Here is a 25221-nt window from a genome sequence, read left to right on the forward strand (position 1 = left end):
CTATGTATCCTAGGGAAAGGAAAGGAGGATTTGAGGGTTAGGTTTGTGGGATATGACTTATGAAGGATTTTCCCAATCCCTAAAATCCTTGTTGCAATTGGTATCCCGGATGGTTCTTAAAGAATTGTCTTTTCAAAGGAACGAGACCACACAGGACCAAGTGGACCCAGTCTAGGGTATGAGGAAGGAATATAGCAACTGATGATATTCTTACCCTAAACAAGGTGGGGGAAAGGATCATAGAAATATTTTTCACTTGAAGGTGTTGGTTTGACCCTATGAGGTACTAGCCTTGGGGATGTCAGGGCAAAGTTTGATCTTGGAGCTAGGACTTGTTTTTTCACCCAACTCCACCGTCGGAATGACTTCAAAATTGGAGAGCTTGAGGAAACACCAACGAAGGAGACCTTAGGATGTTGAATTTTTTGGAGGGCTAGCTTGTTGGAAAATTTGTCAGGCCAGGAGGTAACTCCTCAAATGAATTGTATTTTTGCATTAAGGCTGATCATAGATATATACATGGAGGGAGAGACTCTTGGGCTCCATCTCCCAGTGTCTCTTCATATTCCAACTCTCCTTATTTTCTATTTACACTATTTACACATATTCACCCAATCCCAATGATTAGGTGTCAATATTCCCCCCTTAATCTAATGGGACGTTGGTGAGTCCAAGCCTCGTTATGAATCTTTCGAACTTTTCTCTTCCAAGCGCTTTGATGAAGATGTTTGCAATCTGCTCATTTGTGGAACAATGGCATAGATGGATTGTCTTGGCCTCAACATGATGTCGAATCAGATGGTATTTTGTATTGATGTGCTTCGTTACATCATGGAACCTTGGGTTCTTGGCCAAATTTATTGCAGAAGTGTTGTCGATCAGGGGTGGAGTTGAATGCACTTGTTTCACTTGCAAATCTTCCAGAATTTTCCTGAGCCACACAATTCCTTTTGTTGCTTCAGCTGTTGCCACATATTCTGCCTCTGTTGTGGAATCTGCTAGAATTGATTGTTTGCGTGACCTCCAGGAGACGACTCCTGAGCCAAGACTCGTAGCATAATCTGAAGTAGATACCCTAATTTCTTTATCTCCATCGAAGTCTGAATCAGAGTATCCAATCAAGCTAAAGTCGCCCACCTGTGTATACTTAAGTCCAAAGTCTTGAGTTCCCTTCAAGTACTTTAGAACTCTTTTCGCAGCAGACCAATGTCCCTCACAAGGCTTTTGCATAAACCTGGAGAGGATTCCAACAACGAATGAAATGTCTGGTTTGGTAGTAGTCAGGTAGTTGAGACTTTCTACAAGCTGTTTATACTTTGTTGCATCCTCAATTTCTTTTCCTTCAGTGGATGTGAGCTTTAAGTTCTGTTTCGTTGGAGTAGTCAAAGGATTGCGCTCAACCATGCCAAACTTGTTCAACAAATCTCCAATGTACTTCTTCTGAGAGAGGAATATTAACTTCGGATGTTGAGTTACTTCAATACCAAGATAGTAGTGAACACACTCCAAGTCTGTCTTTTCAAAACCTTTCCTCAATTCCTTTTTTATAGATGCAATATAGCTCTCGTTGTTCCCTGCCATCAAAAGATCATCTCCATACACCACAAGTTATACCACTGTTTTGCCAACTTTCTTGACAAACAAAGTTGGTGATCATTGGAGTAGCCATGGGTCTGTGTCCTCCATCCTGAATCTCTTCAGGATTTCTGTAGCATATCTCCCTTGCCCAAGGAAGATCTCCCCTTTTTGCTGCCAAACTTCCAACCCTAGGAAATAATGCATTCGTCCCAAATCCTTCATATCGAATTCCGTGGCTAGATTCTTCTTGCAGTCCCCGATGAGCCTGGATGATGCTGTTAGAAAGAGATCATTCACATAGAGATTCTCTACAACCAGATAGTAGAGATTTGGATCTGTGTCACTCTTGACAAGTCCCATCTTCTGCAAGTAGCCATTGATTTAACCATACCATGCTCTAGGTGCTTGTTTCAGCCCATACAAGGCTTTCTTCAATCTGCATACATGAGATTTCTTCTCATGCGTCTCAAAGCCCTCTGGTTGTTCAATGTATACCTCTTCTTTTGTCACCCCGTTCAGAAATGCCGTTTTGACATCCATCTGATGAATCTCCCACCCCATCTGCGCTGCAAGAGATATCACGGTTCTAATAGATGTATACCTGGCTACCAGGGCGAAGGTCTCTTTGTAGTCAATTCCTTCCTTCTGAGCATACCCCTTAGCCACAAACCTGGCTTTGTATTTCTCAACACGACAGTCTACAGTGTATTTAATCATGTAGATCCATCTCGAACCTACCACTGATCTGTCTTGAGGCCTTCGCACTACCTCCCAGACATCGTTCACCATTATGGGGTTGTACTCCTCTACCATCGCATCCAGCCAAACCTGATGTTGTGTTGCCTCCTGAAAACTGGCAGGCTCCCCATCTTGAGTTGCTAATCCCTGATATCTATATGGTTGTTTTCGCTCCCTCTTATTGTTCCTTGGCGCACTGATGAAGTCCTCTGCATCTCGTAGAATTTGACGAAGTTCCGTGCTCATTCTTCCTCTGCCAGCAGGTGCTTCTGTTAGCTCTTCCTCATCCCTTGATTCTTCCTGATCCGAGGAAGAATTCTTTACTTCCTTTGGTTGAAGAGGTTTGACCAACGACTGCTCTTTTGACTGCTCCTCGGAAGGCATTTCTCGAGGTTTTCTGAAAGCCCTGTCTTCCATGAACTTCACATCTCGTCAAACTACTACCTTCCTGCTCCCTGGAAGATAGATTCTGTATGCCTTAGCGTTCTTGCTATATCCCATTAGATATCCTTTCTCTGCAGTTTGATCCAGCTTCTTCCTCTTTTCCTTGGGTACGCGGCAATATGCTAAGCTCCCAAATATCCTGAAATGACTGACTTTAGGTGTCTTGCCTATGAAAACGTTCTTTGGAGTAATCTTGTCCAATGCTCGATGAGGAGTTCTGTTCTGAACATAGACTATTGTGTTGCATGCTTCTGCCCACAGGAATTTTGGCATATCTTGATCATGCATCATGGCCCTAGCTACTTCTACAATAGTCTCATTCTTCCTTTCTGCTACTCCATTCTGCTCCGGATTGTAAGGAGCTGTCCACTCTCTTCTGATGCCCTCCTTAGCACAAAAATCAGTGAAGTCCTTATCGACATACTCTCCACCATTATCTGAGCGCAAAACTTTTATTTTCTTCCCAGTCAGATTCTCCACCAGAGCCTTGAACTCTTTGAATCGACAGAAAACCTCGTCCTTGGTTTTCAGAAAATAAATCCAAGTTTTCCTTGAGTGGTCATCAATGAAGGTAAGGAAGTACTCGACACCACTAAGAGCTTTAGTGGACATAGGTCCGCAAATATTTGAGTGTATCAATCCTAGTACACTCTTAGCCCTGTTCTTACTTCTAGGAAACGCTGCTTTAGCATACTTTCCTAGAGCACATCCTCTGCATACATCATCTTATTCCGTACTAAGATCCGAAACTTTGGCATAGGAATACTATTTGGAAAGGCAACGAAATTTGGTTGGTTCTTGATCCTTATCTGGGCACAAGAATACTATTTGGAAATGCAAGAAAACTCTATTGGTTCTTGATCCTTGTTTTGGCATAGGAATACCAATATGGAAGGGCAACGAAGCTGTGTTTTAATTCTTGGTTTTGGCATAAGACGACCATTTAGAGGCAACGAATTTTTTGTTGATTTTGATCCTTCGTTTTGGGCACATGAATATCATTTGGGAGGCAACGAGGTTTTTTTTTTATTCCTGAAGTTGTTCTGGCATAGGTTTGTGAAAGAAGTCTGTCCAAGATCTACGATCTCCTCCTAAGGGAGAAGCTAAAGCGAGATCTTCCCTAAGGTAGACGAATTTGTTGAGGGCATAGAAATAACGAAGTCTGGTACAACCCTTGTCTGGGGGCCTCCTAATTGATTTGAGCATACTAAGGGCTAAAATCATGAAGCGGATGATTAATTTGAGCCACCTGAGGATATGATGTAGTGAAGCAACGACCCTTGAAACAGAAATTCGAGATAAGCTAAGTTCGAAATTCATTTCCTAAACAGACCAAATCTGTGCATAACGTTAGAGGATTGATATTTTTAGTTACTGGTTAGGGTTTACATCAAATTCAGTTTGTCTGAACAAATTATGATATCTTTCGAAACCTCAAGACCAAAAAAGTAATGCATTATGGTTTTTAGGGTTTGATCAGTGGACCTTCCATGTCAACGATAATTTGTCTAAGGTGTTGTGTCAAAAAATGAATTAGATTTCAGCTATAAGAAGAGAAGTGAGAAGTATTATTTTTTCCTGCAAACCTAGCAACCGACAATTCATTGACCTAGCAGATTACAAATCTGTTGAATGAACACAGCTAGATTTCTTAAATTAATTAGCAAAAGCAAAAGTAACCAATCTCAATCACAACGACACACATATTCTACCAAATTAACGACTCTTCATTAACTTCATAACTTACTTGAGCTCTCATTTCGGGTTAATGGCTCAATTAAGAAAATTATAGATTACAATGCTTTTGGATTTGATCCAACAGATCAGGCCCTAGATCAGTCCTTGACCCCCTTAGCTAATTTGGATCTCCAAGCTCCCCTTTTTCACTTCCTCAGACTTGACACATTAGAGTATCGCACTCTTGACTGAGATGCCTTTCTCAATCTTATCTCCTTCTCCTATCCTTAGCCTTGCTTTTATAACTTTATATTGAGCTAAATCTCTAACCCTAATCTCCAAAGTGATTGACAACCGAGATTATATCTCGCCTCACTTGAGATCAAGCGCTGAGATTAAAACATAATCATTAAAGTAACTATTTCACTTTTCCTAAGTTTAGTTTAATTCAATTAGCCTACATAATAATTATGTGCTTTCCTAAGTCAAAACTTAGGCTAAGTTACAAAAGCAACTTGTTCACACTAGAGAAAGTATCTTAAGGGGATATGTGCGTGACTTTTGCATGCCTAAACACTTAGTCTTGTGCAGAAGTACTTGCCCAAGCTACAAACGTCAACAACAAGAAGAGAAAACAATTAGTGCCATTTCAATTGCTTCATCTTTACGATTGATACCGTTTCATATCCAAACTCTAAACCAGTTAGGATCCGTGGGACCTCACCCTGCCACACGAGACCTCAACAAAGAAACCGTCTCAGATCCGTCCCTAGGAGATGGACTAGGTCCTCCAGACCTCAGCAGTGCTCAAACTCCCCCATACAACGAGTTAGTGGATAGTCCGCACCTCCCACTAGCCCTTCATCAGGCCAACAAACTTTGTGGAATTTTTTCAGTGTTCTTCATTCAGTCTCGGATGTTAGGAGAGATCGGTTTGATCCTCAAACCCATTAGCCCCTGGATCTTCTCCGTCAGGACATTCCATACATTGTATCTTTTATGTTCCTGCTTTGTACCTTTTATATTCATGCATTGTATTTTTTTATAGGAGACTGTTGGGTTCTCCTGCATTTTGTGGACATCATTGTATTCAACAGTCCCTTTGACCTACTTTGTGGTCATTAGTTGGACATAAATATAATTATCTTATCTTATCTTATCTACTATTGAATTTTCTTATTTTCTAAGTGAAAAGTTATTCTTTGGTAGCTTCCTAGGTGAACAAGGTCTTGAAGTCGTGACTTTCAGGATTGGGGGGATTGCAACATTTCGATTGGATTCTATCATGTATGAGGGTATGGACCTAACATTTAATGAAGAGCACCAAGTTCTCTATGTATCTCGATGTTGGTGGCATTGATTGTTGAACTCCTCTATCATGACCCTAGTAAAATTGTACCTATCGCTTAAACAAAATCTCGACTTGACATTTTAAACATTTCTATCTTGTTTTAATGCTTGGAGAGTGATATTGATGACGAGGATCCCAATATATGCAATTATTATTATGATATGTCGATATTTGTTATAGCATGATTTTTTTTGGGCTATAGAGGCTATCTAGAGCCCTCTTTATTGATTTATTTTTGGTTCAAATATGGATTGCACTCGGTGCTATTTTGGTTATATGCACCCTTTGCTATATATATGAGAAACTTACAATATTTGTGTATAATGGTTTGGATTCATATGGATGCACATGAATATTTGCATATTTTGTTTTTTGGTCCAGTTTTGTCTCAAGTTCCTAGATTTGGGGTTCAATCACGAGTGTGGTTCTAATAACATTCGTTCATTGCCCATTGCTCATTTTTTGTTTTGAGCCTTGACTCTAGATACCAATGACCTTAGACCAAGTCTTTGACTTGTCACTTTTTACTATTTTTGAGTTTGAGTAATTTCAATTTACTATTCCAGTCTTCAGACTTTAATATCTACTATTTTGCTTAGTACTAATCAGATTCTAGAATAATGAATGATGAATTTAAATCAATGTATACAATATTTTACTATTTCTATTTCGTTGGATGATTTATGATGTATGTGAGAGAGAGAGAGAGACGCCCCCCCCCCCCCCGCCCCCCCCCCCTGAATTTCCCTAAAATTTGGGGGTGCTCTGACATGTCTCCCTCTGCATCTCCCTGATCCTGTGTCCCCGTCCTGGAAGCTTGGTGGAACATTGGTTTAAATTTTATGTGTATTTTTTTTCAAATGCCTCCATGGGCAGGCGAATGCCCAATAAACAAACAATATTCCTGTACTGTTTCCGATTCTTGGAGAAATAGTACCCTGCCATATTATTTTTGGGAATTTGGCTTTCAAGGGTGAAGGAGAGGGAATTTGTCCTTTGATGGTCAATGCAACACATTTGGAGGAGGATGGCCTGCATTCTCCCATAATATTGTAAGGATTTTTCTGAAAATTGGACATTTAAGTTATGGAAAATTGGTTGGTAAATGCATAATTTATTTATTTCTCACTGTAATCAAGTAACCATCTGCCTATGATCTATTACATTCATTAAGCAAGCTTGCTAGATTAAATCAAGTAACCATCTGCCTATGATCTATTACATTCTTTAAGCAAGGTTGCTAGATTAAGGTCAGTGGGAAAGTCTTGCTATCTTAAGGGAGGATGTATGCTGTTTGCACAAACTCTATTCTTAATTCTTGTGGATTTGGAGGCACCAAGAATAGTCATCATGTGCCTGTAGCTATATGGTGCGGCAGGAGTGATATGGCACTGACCTTTAGGGTAGGGTCTTCATTTGTTGGTTTGCACTGACCATATATCCTTCTGTCATGGTGTTGCTGCGCTTACTGTGCAGACAATACATGATTTGATAATAAACAGCCCTAGTTGATTTACTAGTTCTGCATTGATACTAGTTGCTAAAACTATTGGTTTGTTTTTTGTGCATTTGTTTCAGGTGTGAAAGGCTGGTTCTCTAACATTTCTGTTTTTTCAGTAGCCTCTAGTATTAGTAAATTGTTTGTAAGGTTTGAACTCCTGCCAATCTTGTATACAGTGAACCAAAAATGTTTCAAGTCTGGTGCCAAAATAGGAAGTTTGGCATCTAAATCTTCTGTGCATGTTGGTTTCTGGTAAAGCATATCATCCTTCTAGAGATTTTAGAGAGTTTATGGCTGTTGAGACTGAAGTCTTGACCCTGAATAGTTACAGTCATAGGAGTTATCCCTTGGGATACAAAATGTGAAAATTGCTTCTGCTGGCTATATTCCAATCATTAAATTTTGGAAATTAGTAAAATACAGATGTATAATCTGAAGCCAGTAGTTATAAATTTAAAAAAAAAATTTGGTCCAACCTTTAATTTGTTTCTCATGGAAATGAATGTCTGAATCTCTTGTCTCATGGATTTCTCATGATAGGACCAGTGTCATTACTGTAAAATATCAGTATTCTGATGGAATGTTCTTTGCAGGTTGTTATTTTACTGCTTACAGAAATTACTCCAAAAAGCATAGCTGTCCATAATGCAACAGAAGTGGCACGCTTTGTGGTAAGGCTTGATTTTCTTTGAAAATATCAATATTATGGAGAAGACTAATGATTACACGTAATTTTTTCATGATCTTTCGATAATATCATTTGGTGTATTCTTTTTAAGAGTAATAATGTTTATTGGTTGTTGGAGTTAATAGAAATGCATGTATTGCATGTTGCTTTAGCTGGCTTTGTCCTTTGTCTTTGAAAGACTGATTTTTTGGTAGCTAGGACAATGGAATTTTCATTCATAATTTGCTGCAGGTAAGACCAGTAGCCTGGCTGTCTGTGGTACTATATCCAGTTGGTAGAATTGTGACTGCTTTGTCCATGGGCATGCTGAAGATCCTGGGACTGAAGAGTAGAAGGTGCTGATTACTTTATGCCTGGTTCTTCTAATTTTCTCCATTTCTGATTCTCTATGAATCTTTTATCGCTTTCTACACGAAACCACCTCTAGTGACAGATGATTTACTGGAGGAACTATTTCTTGTGATTGTAAATTTCTCTATGTGATGATGAGAAAGGTCAAATCAAATTCTTTATACTGTAATGCGGCCATTAGGTCACTTATTTGCAATTCTTGGGTGAACCTTAAAAGCAGCGATAAGGAATTTTTATACATTATAGAAATATTTTTCCCCTGATTATTGTATTACTTAGTATTTTCCCTATGGGAATTTTATCCTTATTTGGTTCATCCCAGATACAGTTACTGGTGGGATATCCCTGGGATATACATATCTCAACCATATCTTGAGAAGACACATATATTGAAGATTTTTTTCACTAGCGAAAATCCTCCCCATTTTCATATCCAACTCTTCTTGTAACTGCTCTACCCTTAAACTATAATCTTACTAAAAGACTGACCTAACCATGGTATAAGTGGTGTGTTCGGCACTTGAAAATCAATGAACAAACCAATATGACAATAAAAAAACCAATGGATATGTTAATTTTCTGATTAGATATAATGATTAGTGCTCTCTCCTGAACAGAAGAAAAAATCTGGAGAACACTACAATTCATACTTATATTTCGCTATCTGTGATACTTCTCCACAGTGAGCCCTTGGTTACTGAAGAGGAGCTGAAGCTGATGTTGAGAGGGGCAGAGCTGAGCGGGGCGATTGAAGAGGAAGAACAGGTACATAATCTGGCATATTCTCTTTGGCTACATAAATAAAGGAACAATTAAGGCTAAAAAGGATATAGAATTTTTTATCAGTTATATTTTTAGTTGCAGCCAGACATAGTTTTCTCATCACTTGGTCTGAATGTTGATTTCTTTTTTTTAGATGTTGCCCACATAAGTGGGTCAGCAACACTAGACTATATTTTTCAAATTTTGCCTTTGAATTTACATTGTAGACTGTGAATATTAGCTTGCCTAGAATGCCATTTATTTGATTCTGACTCTATACTTCTTTTAACCTTATCCTTTTGAATGTGGATAATAGACCCCACCAGGCATAACAATTTGATTGCTAAATTGTCATATAAATGCCAGAAATTTAGCCTAAGTGTTTATCTCAACCAATTTTCGCCAATATTTCTGGGTATTTGGTTAACCAAGTGTTCTGTTCGAATCCCCTTAGGCGAGGCTTATTAGAAATGAAATGAAATTTTAACATCCACGAGACTAGAAATAGTCTATGGGAACACTAGCTTCCTGCTTTTTGCCTTTGCAATTCAATCTTCTTATTATTCAAATTAACGATGAGCTGACCCATCCTTCCAATAGTCCCCTCACTGAAAAGACAATGCCAAGGAACCGATGTTAACATACTGCTGTAACTGTCTCTGATGTCTTTGAAAGCATCACATTCCAAAATGAAATGTTTTTCCGATTCCATTGCCCCTGATGCGCAAAAGTACACACTCGTTCTTCCCAAGCTTCTTTAGGTCTTTTCCATCGACCTGTTTCGCACCGTAGTTGATGTGAGTTAGTTCTTAATTGAGCAATAATAATCTTTGCTCTCCATGGAATGCTAGCTACAATGCACTCTTTTGGTTGGAGATCACAAGTGGGATTGAATTCTTGAACATGGTATTTCTTCTTTCTACCTAACTCTTTTCCCCGTATACACTTATGAAACGTCTCCACTACAAAAATCTTTAAATCCTTGCAGTAAGTGGGACATGCATTGAGGTAAATATTCCATTTTTGCATCCATTTGTTGTTTTGTCTCTTCCATGATTTCTTTCTTTCACTCATTCCTCCATTGAAGATAACTTTAGGCCATCTACCTTCTCCCATTTGTTCAATTCTTTATAGATACCTTATGAGACGCACCATAGCAATTGCTTCGATGGAAGTTGCTCCTATTTCACTCAGCATTATCTCATAGGAAACTGAACCTTTTATTTTAAACTTGCTCATGATCAAGCGCTTTTGGGGTTTTTCAATTTGCTTCCATTTTGAGAGAGGGATGCTGCTAGCCCACAATTCGCACCCATATAAAATCACTTGACAAACTAGGAGCCCAAAAAGCACTTTAATTGTTTTCCAATCCCATAACTCTGCCTCTATACATTTGTTTTGAAGAGCATACAATGCTTTCCACCCTCCTAAAATTCTCTTCTTTCTGTAGTGCTCCCAATAAGCTTCTTGTTGAAATCAATCCCGAGGTACTTGTATTCATTATTTTGGTCTTGTTGGTATTGACTTGCATCCCCACTGCTCTACAAAAATGCTCAAGGGCATATAGGTGCATCTGCAATCCCTCGGCCGATTTAGCAATCAATACAAGGTCATCAACATATAAAAGAAGGTCATCATCATCAATCAATTCAAGTTCATTAGTCTAAACCGACAGGTTTACTAGGGATGCCATCACGAATGTGGGGAAGCATTCATTGGGTTTCCCTGTGAGATTTTTCATTTAATTATTATTTTTGTTATAGGATCTTGACTTATTAATCAGGGCTTGACTCCTCTTTATATATATATATATATATATATAGATATATATATATATATATATATATATATATATATATATATATATATATATATATATATATATATATATATATTTGTTCCCTACCTTTGGTTGATTTGGATTGTTTGTTTCTTATTAATGTTTACATTTTTCGTTCTTTCTTAATATATATATATATATATATATTGTAATTATTAATTCGTTTTTCGTAATTTTTTTTAATAATTATTATAAATTATAATATTATTATGCTTAAACTAGCCGTTATAGGAATATTATTTGATCGTAATAATCATTATTAAAATATTATTTTTCATAAACTAGCTGTTATAAAATAATAATAATAATAATAATAATAATAATACTTTTACCCTTCCTTTTGATTGCTTTGTTTTAATTTTAGTCTCCTTTAATTATTATTTTTGTTATAGGATCTTTGACTCATTAATCATGTCTTGATTCCTATTTTTTTGTTTTTTTTGACTCTGTTCCCTGTATTTTGTTTACGTTTTTCAATCTTTCTTAATTGTATATATATATATATATATATATATATATATTTTTTTTTTTTTGATATCTTAATTATTATTATAAATTATAATATTATTATTCTTAAACTAGCTGTTATATTAGCTGTTATAAGAATATTATTTGATCTTAATAATCATTATTAAAATATTAATTTTCATAAACTAGCCATTATATGATCTTTTGGCCTCTACATCGCCCTCTATTTAAGCCCGTGCCATGATCTGCATCTTCATCTGGTCCTGATGATGAACCACACTAGCTAGTTTGAAACGTGTCGACAAAATTTTCTCCCATGTGATTTCTACTGAAAAGACTCTTCTTAATGTAATATGGATCACATACGCCTGAATTTAGAAACTCTGCACACATATCGAATGCTATTGAAATTTCCAGTTCTATAATAGTTGATTAGACAAATGCATTGGTGTTTATAAAGACACTTTTGTGTGCATCCAATTTTAACTAAATCTATTACTTGTCAACCTGTGTTGTTCATTCAAACTGTACTTTATAGATGCAGATTTTCTTGTGTGTGTGTGTATTAGGCAAATGCAATTCTTTTTATAGAAAGACACTTTTGTGTGCATCCAATTTTAATGAAACCTATTGCTGATCTGTTGGATGGTGTTGTCATTGATGTCAACCTATGGAGTTGACTGTGTTTGACTTTGACCAAAAACACCAGTCATTGATGTCAAATGGTTAATGAACACTTCTTAGTAATTGTCAGATTACATCAAGATGGCAGCTATACTGTTGGATGGTTAAAAGTCCAAGTTCTAGGGTTTAGGTGACCTGGACTGAGGATGTGCCCTGACTTTGTCAAGGGTTTTTGATAGGTCAAGTCTGTTGATTTTTAATGTACTTTGGACAAGTGGTTTCCCATGGGTTAGTCTCTACCAAGGGAAAAGTGTCCAAAATAATTCTTTTCCTAAGTGTGACTTTATAAAGTGAAAGTGACTTTATAAGTGGTAAAGTCAATGTTAAATTATAAAGTGAAAAGTGACTTTAGACATAAAGTACAATGTGGGTACTTTATTTAATGGGTGAGTTAAAAAATAGAAAGTGAGAATTAAATGCACATTTATTCTCATCCTTGATCTAAATGAATTTGAGCCATTAGATCTTAGGGTTGCTCAAAAGTCATTTAGGGAAACAAAAGGGGGAAAAGAAAAGAGAGACTGCATTCATTCTTCATGAGCAAATTGGAGAAAGGAGGCTGAGAGCTAGAGAAAAGTTTTGAAGGAGAAATTTGTTGCAGCAAGCTGAAGGAGTGATTTCTGGGTATGGAAATCAAGGCATAGAAGACAACAAAAGGTACAGTACGAACAACATTGAATGTTGTGAGCTGCACGCTATTTGAGAGAAGTTTAAAAGAAAAAAATTGAAAAAAAAGATCCGTACAATCCATACAGTCGTATCCATACAATACATATTTTTAGCTTCAAGTGGGCACAAAAATCGAGGCACAGTGGACATGGTTTTCAAGGAGTTTTGGGCTGAAGAGATAAGTTGTATTTTGCTATTTTGTTTTGTTTGCAAATGTATTTTTCCTGAACTTGAAAGATAAATAAATTTGAAGAGCTCTCTAACAGGTTTTCCCTGGAGAAGATTGAAGGGGTTTTGCCTGGGTCTAAGTTGACCAAGAAACTGTGTATTTTTATGTGTTGCTGATTTGGTTATGTCCATATTTATTTTCAGCATGTGTTGATAGTCCCATGTGTTTTAATCTGAAAATTTCATTTCCAGAATTCTATATGTTGAATTTATGTTTATGTGAAAGGGAATTTAACTGAATGGGAGTGATAACGTGAAATTAAAATCCGGTTGGGATTGTAGAAAACTTTTTTAGTCATCAAATTTCAACAAAATCATTGAGTTTGGGTCAGGTATCTATGTCATTAGATCCTCCTCGAAAAGATGTTTTTGTTGATATGTGGTACGCTGATCGAGGTGGATATTGGTGGCCACCTGCCTATTCCACTTGGACCCCCACCATTGTTTCTTTTAGTTTTTCAGTTTCCTTATTTGTAGCACAATTTACTATTTTTGGCAGTTTTTCGGGTCCTGAACTTTCGGAGCCGTTTTGAGGCACTAAACGACATTTCTTGGGAAAACTTGGATAGATCTTTCTAACAAGGTATTGTACATGTCAAATGGAGATCGTATGCCAAAGTTACGACCTTGGGAAGTTGATGTACCAATTTACCCAAACGATGCCCATAGTTTCGCGCTTCATCTCTTAGGGTTAGGTTTTTGGATGTTTAGGGTTTTCTATTGTTTCTCAATAATAAATAAGCCTTTGAGCCTCATTGTAACACAGTTCAGAGGCATGTATCCGCCACATCTCTTCTCAGAGATAAGCTACCATCGCCTGAGCTAGTCTTATTTCCATTATGTTTGTAAGCATATTTCAGTATTTGATATTAATGAAATGAAGTGTTATTTCTACTGCATATTTGTATTTATGGTTATATCTGTAATTTTTTGTGTTCCTGTTTAAATCCAGATCAGTGGTATCAGAGTGGTCTGCTCTTTCTCTGTTTTTCTTTGCATGTCCCCAATGAGGTCGAGATATAAGGATTTTGGGCTTGATCTGGTTGAACCATTGCAAGATCAGCCTCGCAAACCACGACGACTGCCCATGGGGGAAGAAAAGAAAGACAAGGGGGCAGGAGATCCTATCAAAATATTGCTCGAGGAGGCCCTCGAGAAACAAAGGAACGCAATGATGGATAACTTTGCCCAGATCCTTCAACAGTTGCCCACCGACGGCGCATCCAGATCCAGCAGAAACTTTGGGGGCTCCACTCCTTTTAAGGTACAAGTAAACTTTGACATTCACATATTTGAGGGTCAAATAGATGCAAACGCCGTAGATAAATGGTTAAATCTGCTAGAAGGATATTTTTCTATGCATGATTTTTCCAGCCGAAAAAAGATTACTTTTTCTCTTCTCAAAGCTGCACCCCACGTCAAGGATTGGTGGGAAACCTACTGTGAGTAGAAGGATGAAAGTATGACTTCACTGTTTTTAGCCGCACGCACTTGGAATTCATTCCGAGATGCCATCAAGGAGCAGTACTACCCTGTCGGGGACTATGAGGATAAATACATAAAGTGGACAACGCTGCGGCAGGGAAGGGACCAAGATGTGCCAGAATTTACCAATGTTTTTCATACCCTTCGCACGAAGTTGGGTAGTAAGGATTCTGAGAAACATTTGGTACTCAAGTATCGTGATTGCCTACACAGGTACATCCAGGACGAGATGGAGTTCCTGGACATCTCCTTGCTCGACACGGTGTACTGATATGTCGTCAAGATCGAGCAGAAGTTTAAACAGAAGAAGCGAGACTTTGGATCTGTGAATCCGAAGCAAGGGAAAGGTGCCCCCAAACCATAGAACAAAGGACAAAGCCAAGGCGGGCGGCCCAAGACAAACCGCCAAAGACGCAAGCAAAGAACAAGACCGCGAAGCCGAAGGAGGACACGGGAAGGTGGTGTGAGTTCCATAAGAGCTCCACTCACAACACAAGTGAGTGTCGGGCCAAGCAGTTACTGGTGGTCGCGCTGAAAGCTTTGGAATCAGATGCATGTTCCGACTCCGAGTCAGAACTCGACAAGGGGAATGACAAAGGGAAGTAGAGTATTGATGTGGAGCCCAATGCCACCGTTGCCACCACGAAGATCCAGAAGGAGGAACTCGAAAATCTAGAGGAGGAGCGCCTCTTCCACTCCCAGATGTGGGTAAAGTGTTCCCCGCTACAGTTCATTGTCGACAACGAGAGCCAAAAGAACCTCATTTCAGCAGAGGTCATGAAGCGGCTGGGCTTACTGACCACAACGCACCCACAACCGTACACCATCAGGTGGCTTCATGTTAAAATTGGCAACTAGGGCCAAACTCCATGTGGGTCTACTTATTTATGGCAGTTGATATTTTTCTTGGATTCCTCTCGTTGAGAGGTGTATGGTTGATCTAAAGATCATCCGATTCCGACATGTATTCATGGAGATATGAATTTATTTGTGTTATGGGACAATTCATCAAAGGTCGGCCAACAACCAAATTGCCCCCACTTTTCCTCAACGTTTTACTATAAATAGAGGTGGCCTTCAAGTCATTTACACACACACTCTTGTGATCTCTTCCTCTCCACTCGTTTGGGTTTTGGTGGAAGGAGAAGTCACCAAGAGTATACACTGCCCTAGAGGAGATGCCCTAGCTCCTTAACGCTGTCCTAATGAAGCTCTAACGTTGCCCTAATGAAGAATCCTCTACGCTGCCCTAACAGTAATGAAGAAGCCTCCAAATGCAGTCAATAAAGAAGCCCTAATGAAGAAGACTCCTAATGCTGTCATGGAGGCACAAGGAGGAGGAGACTACTTATGTTTTAGGGCCGCAGGTTAGGGCTGATTCCAGCGAAGGAGAAGAGGCTGCGTTTGGGTCTCTTTGTGACTGTTTGGATGCCAAGTAAACCTTGCAGGAAGGCCAAGTTTCTTAGGGTATTTTCTGAGCAAGTTAGGATCCATTTTGGGGCAACAAATACAAGGAAAGAGTTCAGACTTCTCTGCCTAGCCGCAGCAAGCCAAGAAGAGAACAACGAAGAGTTAGGAGGCTATTTCAGGAGGCCGAGGAGCTGTTGAAGAGGGCCACAGCCCATATCTTGGAGGCTGAGAGGCAGGGGGATTGTTTTAGGGTGGTTGGGTGAAGGAATAGCCCTTAGAAGGGCTGCCGCAGTTAAGGGACAACTTGCTGTAGCAAGCCGCAGTGGATAAGAGGAGGCCGAAGGGTGGAATGGGGTTGGAACAACCCAACATTGCAGCCAAGGCTTTCCTCCCCTCTTAGAAAGGCAGCCGCAGTTGAGGAGGGCTATTCTGGCCACATTTTGAAGGTTGTCAGGACTGCTGTTAGAGTGCCCTAACCAGTCCAGCAATGCAGCAAACAGAGAGCCCTAAAACAGTGAACTGATATATGCTTTTTGGAGCAGCATTTGATGTTTGTTGGGTCTATGTTCAGTGACCTTGCTGGAGCTCCATCATTGTTAGAAACCAGATTGATGAGCTGATCATGTATGAAGGTGCAGGCTTCCTTGTGAGCAACAGAGTATAAGCTGCTACAGGAAAACTGTGTGTTAGGCCGCAGGCCATAACACCACAATCAATATTTCGTATGGGTATTTTGAAGGTTTAGATCATGGAGCTGTCATACTACTGACCAGTAGAAGGCTGTATGATGCTGCTGCAATATGATATGGACAGAACTATTGTCATGGATTGGTATCATTGCATTGAGGATTAGTCAGCTAGCCAGGTGCAACATAGTGTAATGAAAGTGCAGCATGAATGGTGCAGTATAGTGTAGCATGGTGCAACACAGTGATGAGTGCAACACAGTGATGGGTGCAACATGGTGATGTAATCACTTGTGTTTAGATCTTCTACCTCATGTGTCATTTTCTTGGAGAAGATCTTTGCTCTTATGTTGACAACTCAAAGTGTTGACTTCTGATGTATATGTTCTATCTCTCTCTCTGCTGAAATATTGAAGAATATAAGAAGAATTGATGAAGGGTTTCCCCACATTGGGGTTTGTCCCTGACTGGTGCCACATTTTGTGTCCTCTTGTCTTGGCATGTCTTCTGCGATTTATGTTTATGTTCTATTTGCATTTTACTATCATGCTAAATGTGATTGCTAATCTGGAATTGATATTGAGCTAATATGAAAAATTGAAGTAAATTGCGCTAAGCATAGAACATACCTAAAATTAACATATTACCAAGGACGGGATCTTCGCGTGAGCCAACGGTGCCGCCTTCCATATAACATCAAGGTCTTCACAGATGAGCTATTATGTGACGTTGCTCCCCTTGATGTTTGTGATGTATTATTAGGCCAGCCATACTTGTGGAAGCGACATGCTGTGTATGAGTCAAGGCCTCACGATGTTATTGTTACTTTGGGAAATAAGTTTTGTAGGATACCGAAGGTAGCACCGCCTACTGCCATCTCTTTGGTTACTGCAAAACAATGCAGTAAGCTCATTTCCAAAACCGGGAAATTTGTTTTCTTGATGATACGCCCTCAGGGAAAGAAGAAGATGGTAGCCACGGCCTCGAGACAGGGCCCCTATGCACGACAACAGTAGATGGACAAGGTCATGGAGGAGTACGAGGACATCTTCACCTCCCCTGTAGGGGGTGCCTTTGCACTGTCAGGTCAAGCACTCCATCGATCTGACGCTAGGTGCACCGTTGCCTAATGGACTAATCTATCGATGCTCCGTTCTGGAGAATGACGAAATCAAGAGGCAGATTCAGGAGATGATGCAGAAAGGTCACATCCGACCGAGTTCATCGCCCTATAGGAGCCCGATCGTGTTGGTACAAAAGAAGGATGGGACTTGGAGACTCTGTATTGACTATCGGGCGCTGAACAAGATCACTGTCTGGAATAGGTACCTATCCCACAGATTGATGACCTTCTGGACCAACTTAAGGGGGCAAAATATTTTAGCAAGATCGACTTAATGTCCGAATATCACCAGGTACCAATCGAACCCTCCGATGTGTGGAGGATTGCTTTCAAAGCCAAGGAGGGCCTTTTCGAATGGTTGGTTATGCCTTTCGGGTTGACGAATGCTCTTGCAACCTTCATGAGGCTGATGGATGACATCTTGCGACCATTCACCAACTCATTTGTAGTGGTATACTTGGATGACATCCTGATCTTCAACCAGAGTTGGGAAGAGCACCTCCACCACATCCGACAGGTTCTCCAAACATTGCGGCAACACGAGCTGTGTGCCAATTTGGAGAAATGCACTTTGGCATGACCCAAATTCCGTATCTAGGATACATTATTGATGAACGGGCAGTGCATGTGGATCCAGCCAAGATCCAAGTCATTTGGGATTGGCCAGCACCAACCACTCTCATATCACTTGGTCCTTGAGTCAAGTCACCAAGGGAGGAGCAAAAGCAAAATTCTTTTGGTTTGAATCTCAACAGAAGCCATTCGCAGAGTTGAAACATCGCCTCTGCTCTGCACCAGTGCTCACATTACCAGACTTGCAACAGCCATTTGAAATCGAAACAGATGCCTCTGACTATGCTATTGGGGCAGTCCTTACTCAACAGGGGCATCCAGTGGCATATCACAGTGAGACTCTTTTAGACACGGTCCGGAAGTATCCCACTTATGACAAAGAGATGTATTCCATTGTGTAGGTCTGTCGACAATGGAAGCATTACATTTTGGGGAAGGAAACGGTCATCCACACAGACCACCGACCCCTACAGTTCATACAGATACAAGGGAAGTTGCAGAATGATCGCCATCAGAAGTGGTCCACATACTTGCAACACTTCCGTTTGAATATCAAGTATAAGAAGGGCAACACCAATAATGTTGCAGACTGCCTTAGCCGACCACTGATCATGGAGTTAACCACTGTGCTCAACTCTTGTGGGCACGAGACTTCTGATTGGCTACTTCTCTACAAAAGCGACCCAGAATTCGACCACACATACTAGACGCTCTTGGAGGGTTAGCAAGTTCCAGATTTTCATCTCCAGGATGCCCTCTTATGCCCACTAGGACAACTTTGTGTTCCTTCAAGCGAGCGTGCCAAGATGATTTGGGAAGCGCACTACAGTCGGGCCGCTGGGCATTTCGGGGTCGAGAAAACAGTGGTAGTATTGCAGAAGTATTTCTATTGGCTGAATCTTCGACATGATGTCGAGAAGTACATCAGATCCTGCACTGCCCACGCCCTTGCCAAACCGACCATCAAGAAGCAAGGCCTCTATACTCCTCTGCCTACCCCAAGTCGACCTTGGGAATCCATCTCCATGGATTACATGTTGGGCCTTCCTTCTACTAAGAATGGGAACGACGACGTTTTTGTGGTTGTCGACAAATTTTTGAAGAGGGCCATTATGGCGGCTTGTAAGAAGAATATCACAGCAGAAACCACTGCTAAACTCTTCTTTGAACGAGTGTGGGTACACTTTGGGATCCCACAGTCTATCATCTCAGATCGGGATATCAGGTTCCTCAGTACAATTTGGTCCATTTTCTCGTCGATGCTTGACACCAAGCTCACTAAGTCCACAACTTTCCATCGCCAAACTGATGGCCAGACAGAGGTCGTCAATAGGATGATTGTACATATTCTGCGCATGTACAACTCAAAGCATCCACGCGCATGGGATGAGAGCCTCCCCTATGTCCAACACAACGATAACTGGGCTCTCCATAGCTTGACTAGCCACAACCCTTTTCAGGTGGGCTTGGGATTCCAACTACTATGTCCCATTGATGTGGTCATACCATTTGCAGCTACTCAGGCAAATTTGGCTCATGTCTAGTCCGAAGCCAATAAGGCAAACAACTTCATTGAGCACATTCAACATATCTGCCAACAGGTCCACGACATTTTGGAGAAATCAAATGCCAAGTACAAGCAACGACATGATCAACATCGGGTGCCACACAAGTTTCAGGTGGGCGACAAAGTCTGGTTGCATTAGTAGAAGGAACGCCTTACCGGAGCCTATCGGAAACTCAAACCACTCCGATATAGTCCTTACACCATTAACAAGGCTGTGGGAGACAATGCATTTGAATTCAGCATTCCCCATTCCTTGGTCTGCACCTAGTGTTCAATGTGGACCGCCTTCGACCATACTTCTCACCTTTGCTGGACACATTAGACATTGCAGAACAACTCACACCTATAGAGTTAAATGCAAATTGCATGGAACAAGCCACAACTGATTGGATCATGGACACGTAGATCAAGAACACCCGATAACAAAGGATCCAACTATATCGAGTTGTCAAAGTAGGTCAACTCCTTCACTAGGGCAAGTGGCTCACCAGGGACCAAGTTTAGTAGAAGTTTCCTCATCTAATGGAGGAACTCAACGCAATGGGGACCATTGCTTCCTAAGGGGGGACGAATGATCTAGGTGGATATTGGTGGCCACACGCCTATTCCACTTGGACCCCCACCATTGTTTCTTTAAGTTTTTCAGTTTCCTTATTTGTTGCACAATTTACTATTTTTGGCAGTTTTGACATAGAAAAGAGTGCAGTTTTGAGATAGGAGATCTTGTTTTCTTGTGATTGCAGCCCTATAGACAGTCTACTCTCAAGGAGAGTGGAGCGGAAAAATTGAAGCTGAGGTTTTATGGGCCTTACAAAGTTATCCATAGAGTGGGCAAGGTGGCATATGAGTTGGAGCTACCAAGTGACAACATAATCCACAATGTATTCCATGTATCATGCCTCAAGAAGGCTATGGGTCAACAGGTCTCCACCTCTGTCAAATTGGCGCCATTAGATGAAGAGAGTCAATTGGAACTGATTCCAGAAACGAACATGGTCGTGCGGGAAAATAAGTTAAGGGGAAAAGTAATTCTGGAATACGTCATCAGATGGAAGAATTTAGCATAGGAGGATGCGACATGGGAAGGAGAGCGGATTTTGCAGCACCCGAACTTGCAATTGCTTGAGGGCAAGCAATTTGGGGAGGGGATTGTAATGTTCCCAACGAATTGAGGACAAAATAGAACTCATTAGTCTATCCTTCCCCGTAGGCTATAGTCCACCTAAAAAGGGGAAAACCCCCAAAAATACCCATTGTTGGGAAAGTTTTGGGGTCACTGGGGCAAAAAACCCAGAATTGGGGTTTTGAGTAAGATTTACTCAACCATTTATGAAGATGAAATCCCTCAAGGAAGCCTATAAATAAAGGAGGATTGGATTCATTTTGGAGCATCAAAGTGGATCATCTCATTTGTTTCTTGAGCATTAGCTCTGAGGGTTTTAAGACCCCTTTTTTCCTTTGTCAATTTTGGTGGTGAAAGATCCCACCCTAGTTGACATCATTCATATTTCTATCTAGGCATAATAACACTTTTGAAAAAAGAGTGACATTTTTGGTTGGATTGACTCTTGGGTATAGGAATTCTATTGGAAGCAACAAGTTCTGTTAAGGGTTTCTAGTTCTTGAACTGGGCAAAAAATGTCAATAGAAAATCAACGAGGGTTCCTTGTTGAAATATAATTATATCTTGGCACAGTCGCAACAAACTCCCTCTTTGAAGGAATCAAACCCTCTATAGGTTACCATATGCGTTGAAACATAATCGAACCCTAGCTCTGAAAGCTAGGTCTTCCTACATTACCTTCAAATGCACAAAAACCCATAATCAAGGAATCAATAGTGTCCGCGTGAAGTTCCATAGCGTAAAATCGGAAGCTGTAGTTTTTGACCGCAGTTTGTCTTATCATGTAATCAGCCCAGTGAGAGCCTCGAAGTTGTCCACACTTGGGAAGGCATAATTATACAACAAAGGGTTATTTTTCTTTGGCAATACAAAATTTACGTAGTACGCGCAATTCGTCAGCGATTGAAAGTCTGAGCAGTGATTTTGAAGCAACACAAAGATCTGAAATTACATACGGATTTGGAGTTGTGCGCGCTGGTCTTAAAAATAGAAGGTTTTCTTTGAAAATGTATTGACTATGGAAAGGAGTGCAAGGGCCCTACAAAGACCCAACAGTGAATAACATTATATTAAGGCAAGCTAGGGTGTTGGAATTCTGAATTAATTTTAGATTATTATTACAATTGTGATTTTCAGTTGACGTTGTATGAATTACGTTGGTTACATTTTGAACTCAAAGTTTTGATGTTTTATATTGCATTGGATATTATATCATTAATTTTTAAATTGGAATTATTAGTTGGGAAAAAAGAAGAATTGCGAATAAAAACCCTAGCTGTGCAAGAAGTCCAAGGGCAAAATTACCTTGGATTATTACAACGAGTGTGTGTGATGTTCAACTAGTGAAAATGACTTCCCTCTATTTATGAGGGAAACCAAGTAATTTTTCTTTAATTTATAGTGAAAAGGCCTTAAAAGTTCATCTAAAGCATTCAACTAGGCTCTTAGGTCACACGCTGACCTAAAGATAGCTTTAGAAATGACATCATAATAAAAGTGGCGTAAATCATCCACATACATGGGAGGATAGGCTCTCCAACTTGACAACATCCTCTAAAAATGGGCATCTTCATCAAGCATGTGACAAAGTGGGTCCAAGGGTGATCCTCACCACAAGGGACAACATTGAAATGCATGGGTACATTCCCAAATAACATCTCCTCCACTAATAGATGATCATGAAGAAGGCTTATGTCACCCTCGTATGACATGCATGGTTGACGTGGTAGCCCTAGGATTAACCTTTGGCATAAAAATAGGGTGTGCAAGCCCTCCCAACCCATCTCAAGTGGTTGTCATCCTCATCTGGGCTTTGGGACAAGGCAACATCTATCAAGCAAGTTCAAGGCTAGCTTAGGGGTGTCCTGGGTCTATTTGGGCTCATCATCAATCATCTAACTCCTTGGCTTCTTGGCTCAGGGTTTCAACATATGGAAGTGTAGCAAGGGGCATACAACCATGTGGGGGCTCCTCAAAGCCCAAAGCTCTTGTTGTGATGGGAAACGTTGTGGCTGTAGTGTCATATGTGCTCTCAAAGCTAGGCTAGATGTCCTCTTTATTTGCTAGAGAGGTGTCAAGCTATCCCGCAAGGGATTCTTTGCTGCATGTGTGATGAACCACCTGAAACATACCCTCAAGATCAAGTGAGATCAAGACCATTAGCAACACATCCTTACATATTGCATACTAGACGATGTCAATAAGTCTAAGGACAAGCCAATAGAGGTTCAAGATAAGGGTCATGTTTTGGCTGCTACTATTTCATCATCTGATAGATGGATGCTACACTCATGTCGTCAAAACATATTTTTTTCTTTCTTGGTACCTTGTACTAGGCCTCCTAAGCTGATGGGATACAAAACTCCAATGGGAGTGTGTGGAGAAGGGAGAGTGGACCATGATTATGGAATTTTTTAGAATGTGTTACATGTTCTAAAACTCTCCATGAATCTCCTCTCTATCTATCTAATTACACACTCAGGTACAGGAAAGAAAGTTGTGTTAACTCCAGATTCAATGGTGATTTCTAAGATGATAGATGGTTCCAGAGTTGTACTTGGTGAGGTGTATTATTACTCTAGATTTTGTTCCTTCTCTCATTTTATTCCTAAATTAGATAATATTTTTATTCTAGCCAATGAACGCGAGGGATGTAGAGAAATCTCATATGATAAGTTTGAGGAAAGCCCCTTGCATCTACTCTAGGAGGAACCTACTACAACTACCTTTCTTCTTCTTGAGGCACATCTTCGAGATGAGTTTACACACTCTTACGATCATATTTCTAATCATATTCCATGTAATGTCCTCAATAAAGGGGAAAACCCCATAATATCCAATTCTGGGTGAGTTTTGGGGCCGCTGGGAATACTCAATCAATTAAGAAGAAGAGACCCCTCTAGGAAATCTATAAATATAAGAGGGTTGAATTCATTTTGGATCATCAAGTGTGGACCAATTCATTTGTTTCTTGAGCATCAGCTCCGAGGGTTTTAAGATCCCTTCTCCCTTGTCAATTTCAATGGTCAAAGATTCCACCCTAGTTGACACCAATCTATTCTCTCTTCATTATGTTTTGACACATGAATACTATCTGGAATGACAACAAATTCTATTGGGTTTTGGATTCTTGGTTTTGCAACGGGGACGTCATCTAGGAGGCAAGACAACGAGGATTTTTTGTTGATTGTTCTGACACAAAATTCCTTCTATTTGAGTAGCATAAGAGGGTTTTAACTAATCTCCAACAGTTGGACGATACTCTCTTTGAGGTTAATCCTGAATAGAATCGAAGTTTGTGAAGATTAGTCGTTACTCCTAGAAGCTCGATCTTGAACAAAAGCGAAGTCCCTGAAGCTTTGAAACCCTTGCAAGGGAAACATATAATTGGCCGAATTTATATTGGAGCCATATAGTCAACTCAGGTGGCAACTTTGTGGACGACAGAACATTCTGTACATTTTCGAGGGTGCTGAAGAAAGAAATAAACCTTCCTGGTTAGACTGAGATCACCAGTCAGGAATAAAAGCAGGGCCGCAATACCTGAAGCGTTCAATGACAAATCCCTAACGAACATCTGTGGCACAACATTTACCTAAAATCTGAGTTTCCAGTCCCTGTACAGGCAGTGCATGTTACAAAGTCGACGGTGTGTAACAGTTCAAAGATCTGTAAAGAAGGTCTGAGCTAATACAAAGAAGTGCAATTGGGTGGCACATAGGAAATCGTGTCCAAATAGTAGCTCGCATAATGTTCTTTTGGCTGTTAGAAAACTGTGCTTGGATAATTCAACGTGTATGGATAAGGTATCTTGTACTGTTGAATTCACTCTACTATATTGGGATTATGTTGTGGAATCTGGATTACTTTTGTCTGTTGGATTTGTTGAATGGTATATTCGCCGTTGGTTTTCTTGGAATTCATTTGAAATATGTATTATGAACTTCTTGTACCCATTTTGTCACAAGTCCAAGGAAGTGGTGTACAAAATTTTTCGAGGATCGGAATCATTAGCGAACTACATGTTGTATCACAGTAAACCTAAATTCTACAAATTGTAATGTAAATGATGCTAGTATGACCGTTTATTTATGTAACAACCAAGGTAAGCCTTTGAATTTGGCGATGAATTTCATCTTAGGAGGTTTTTAACCTCACTTTATGTGTGTTTCTAAACACGGATAATCGACAATTTTTCCTTCAGCTTAAACCCCAAAGCTAGGGTGGAATTTATTGACAAAGTCATAGGTCAGTCCTAGCATTATATCGAGTCTC

General features: G+C 40.0%; 1 protein-coding gene across 2 annotated transcripts in view; it reads left to right on the forward strand.

Moving 5' to 3' along the window:
* The window catches only part of LOC149140254 (DUF21 domain-containing protein At1g55930, chloroplastic-like), a 401995-nt gene that overhangs the window by 115711 nt on the left and 261063 nt on the right, over positions 1 to 25221 (forward strand). For both annotated transcript variants that reach the window (XR_016264118.1, XM_089446847.1), the window contains exons 4-6: positions 7883 to 7960; positions 8209 to 8312; positions 9012 to 9093. Coding sequence is in view for 1 of the 2 variants with exons in the window: in XM_089446847.1 (XP_089302973.1) it covers positions 7883 to 7960; positions 8209 to 8312; positions 9012 to 9093 (264 nt within the window). In the remaining variant the exon portion in view is untranslated. The remainder of the gene's footprint in view (positions 1 to 7882; positions 7961 to 8208; positions 8313 to 9011; positions 9094 to 25221) is intronic.

This window comes from Pinus tabuliformis, chromosome X, assembly GCF_031772625.1.
Source record: "Pinus tabuliformis cultivar Carrire ecotype Pingquan chromosome X, CPIR1, whole genome shotgun sequence".
Classification (NCBI taxonomy): Eukaryota; Viridiplantae; Streptophyta; class Pinopsida; order Pinales; family Pinaceae; genus Pinus; species Pinus tabuliformis.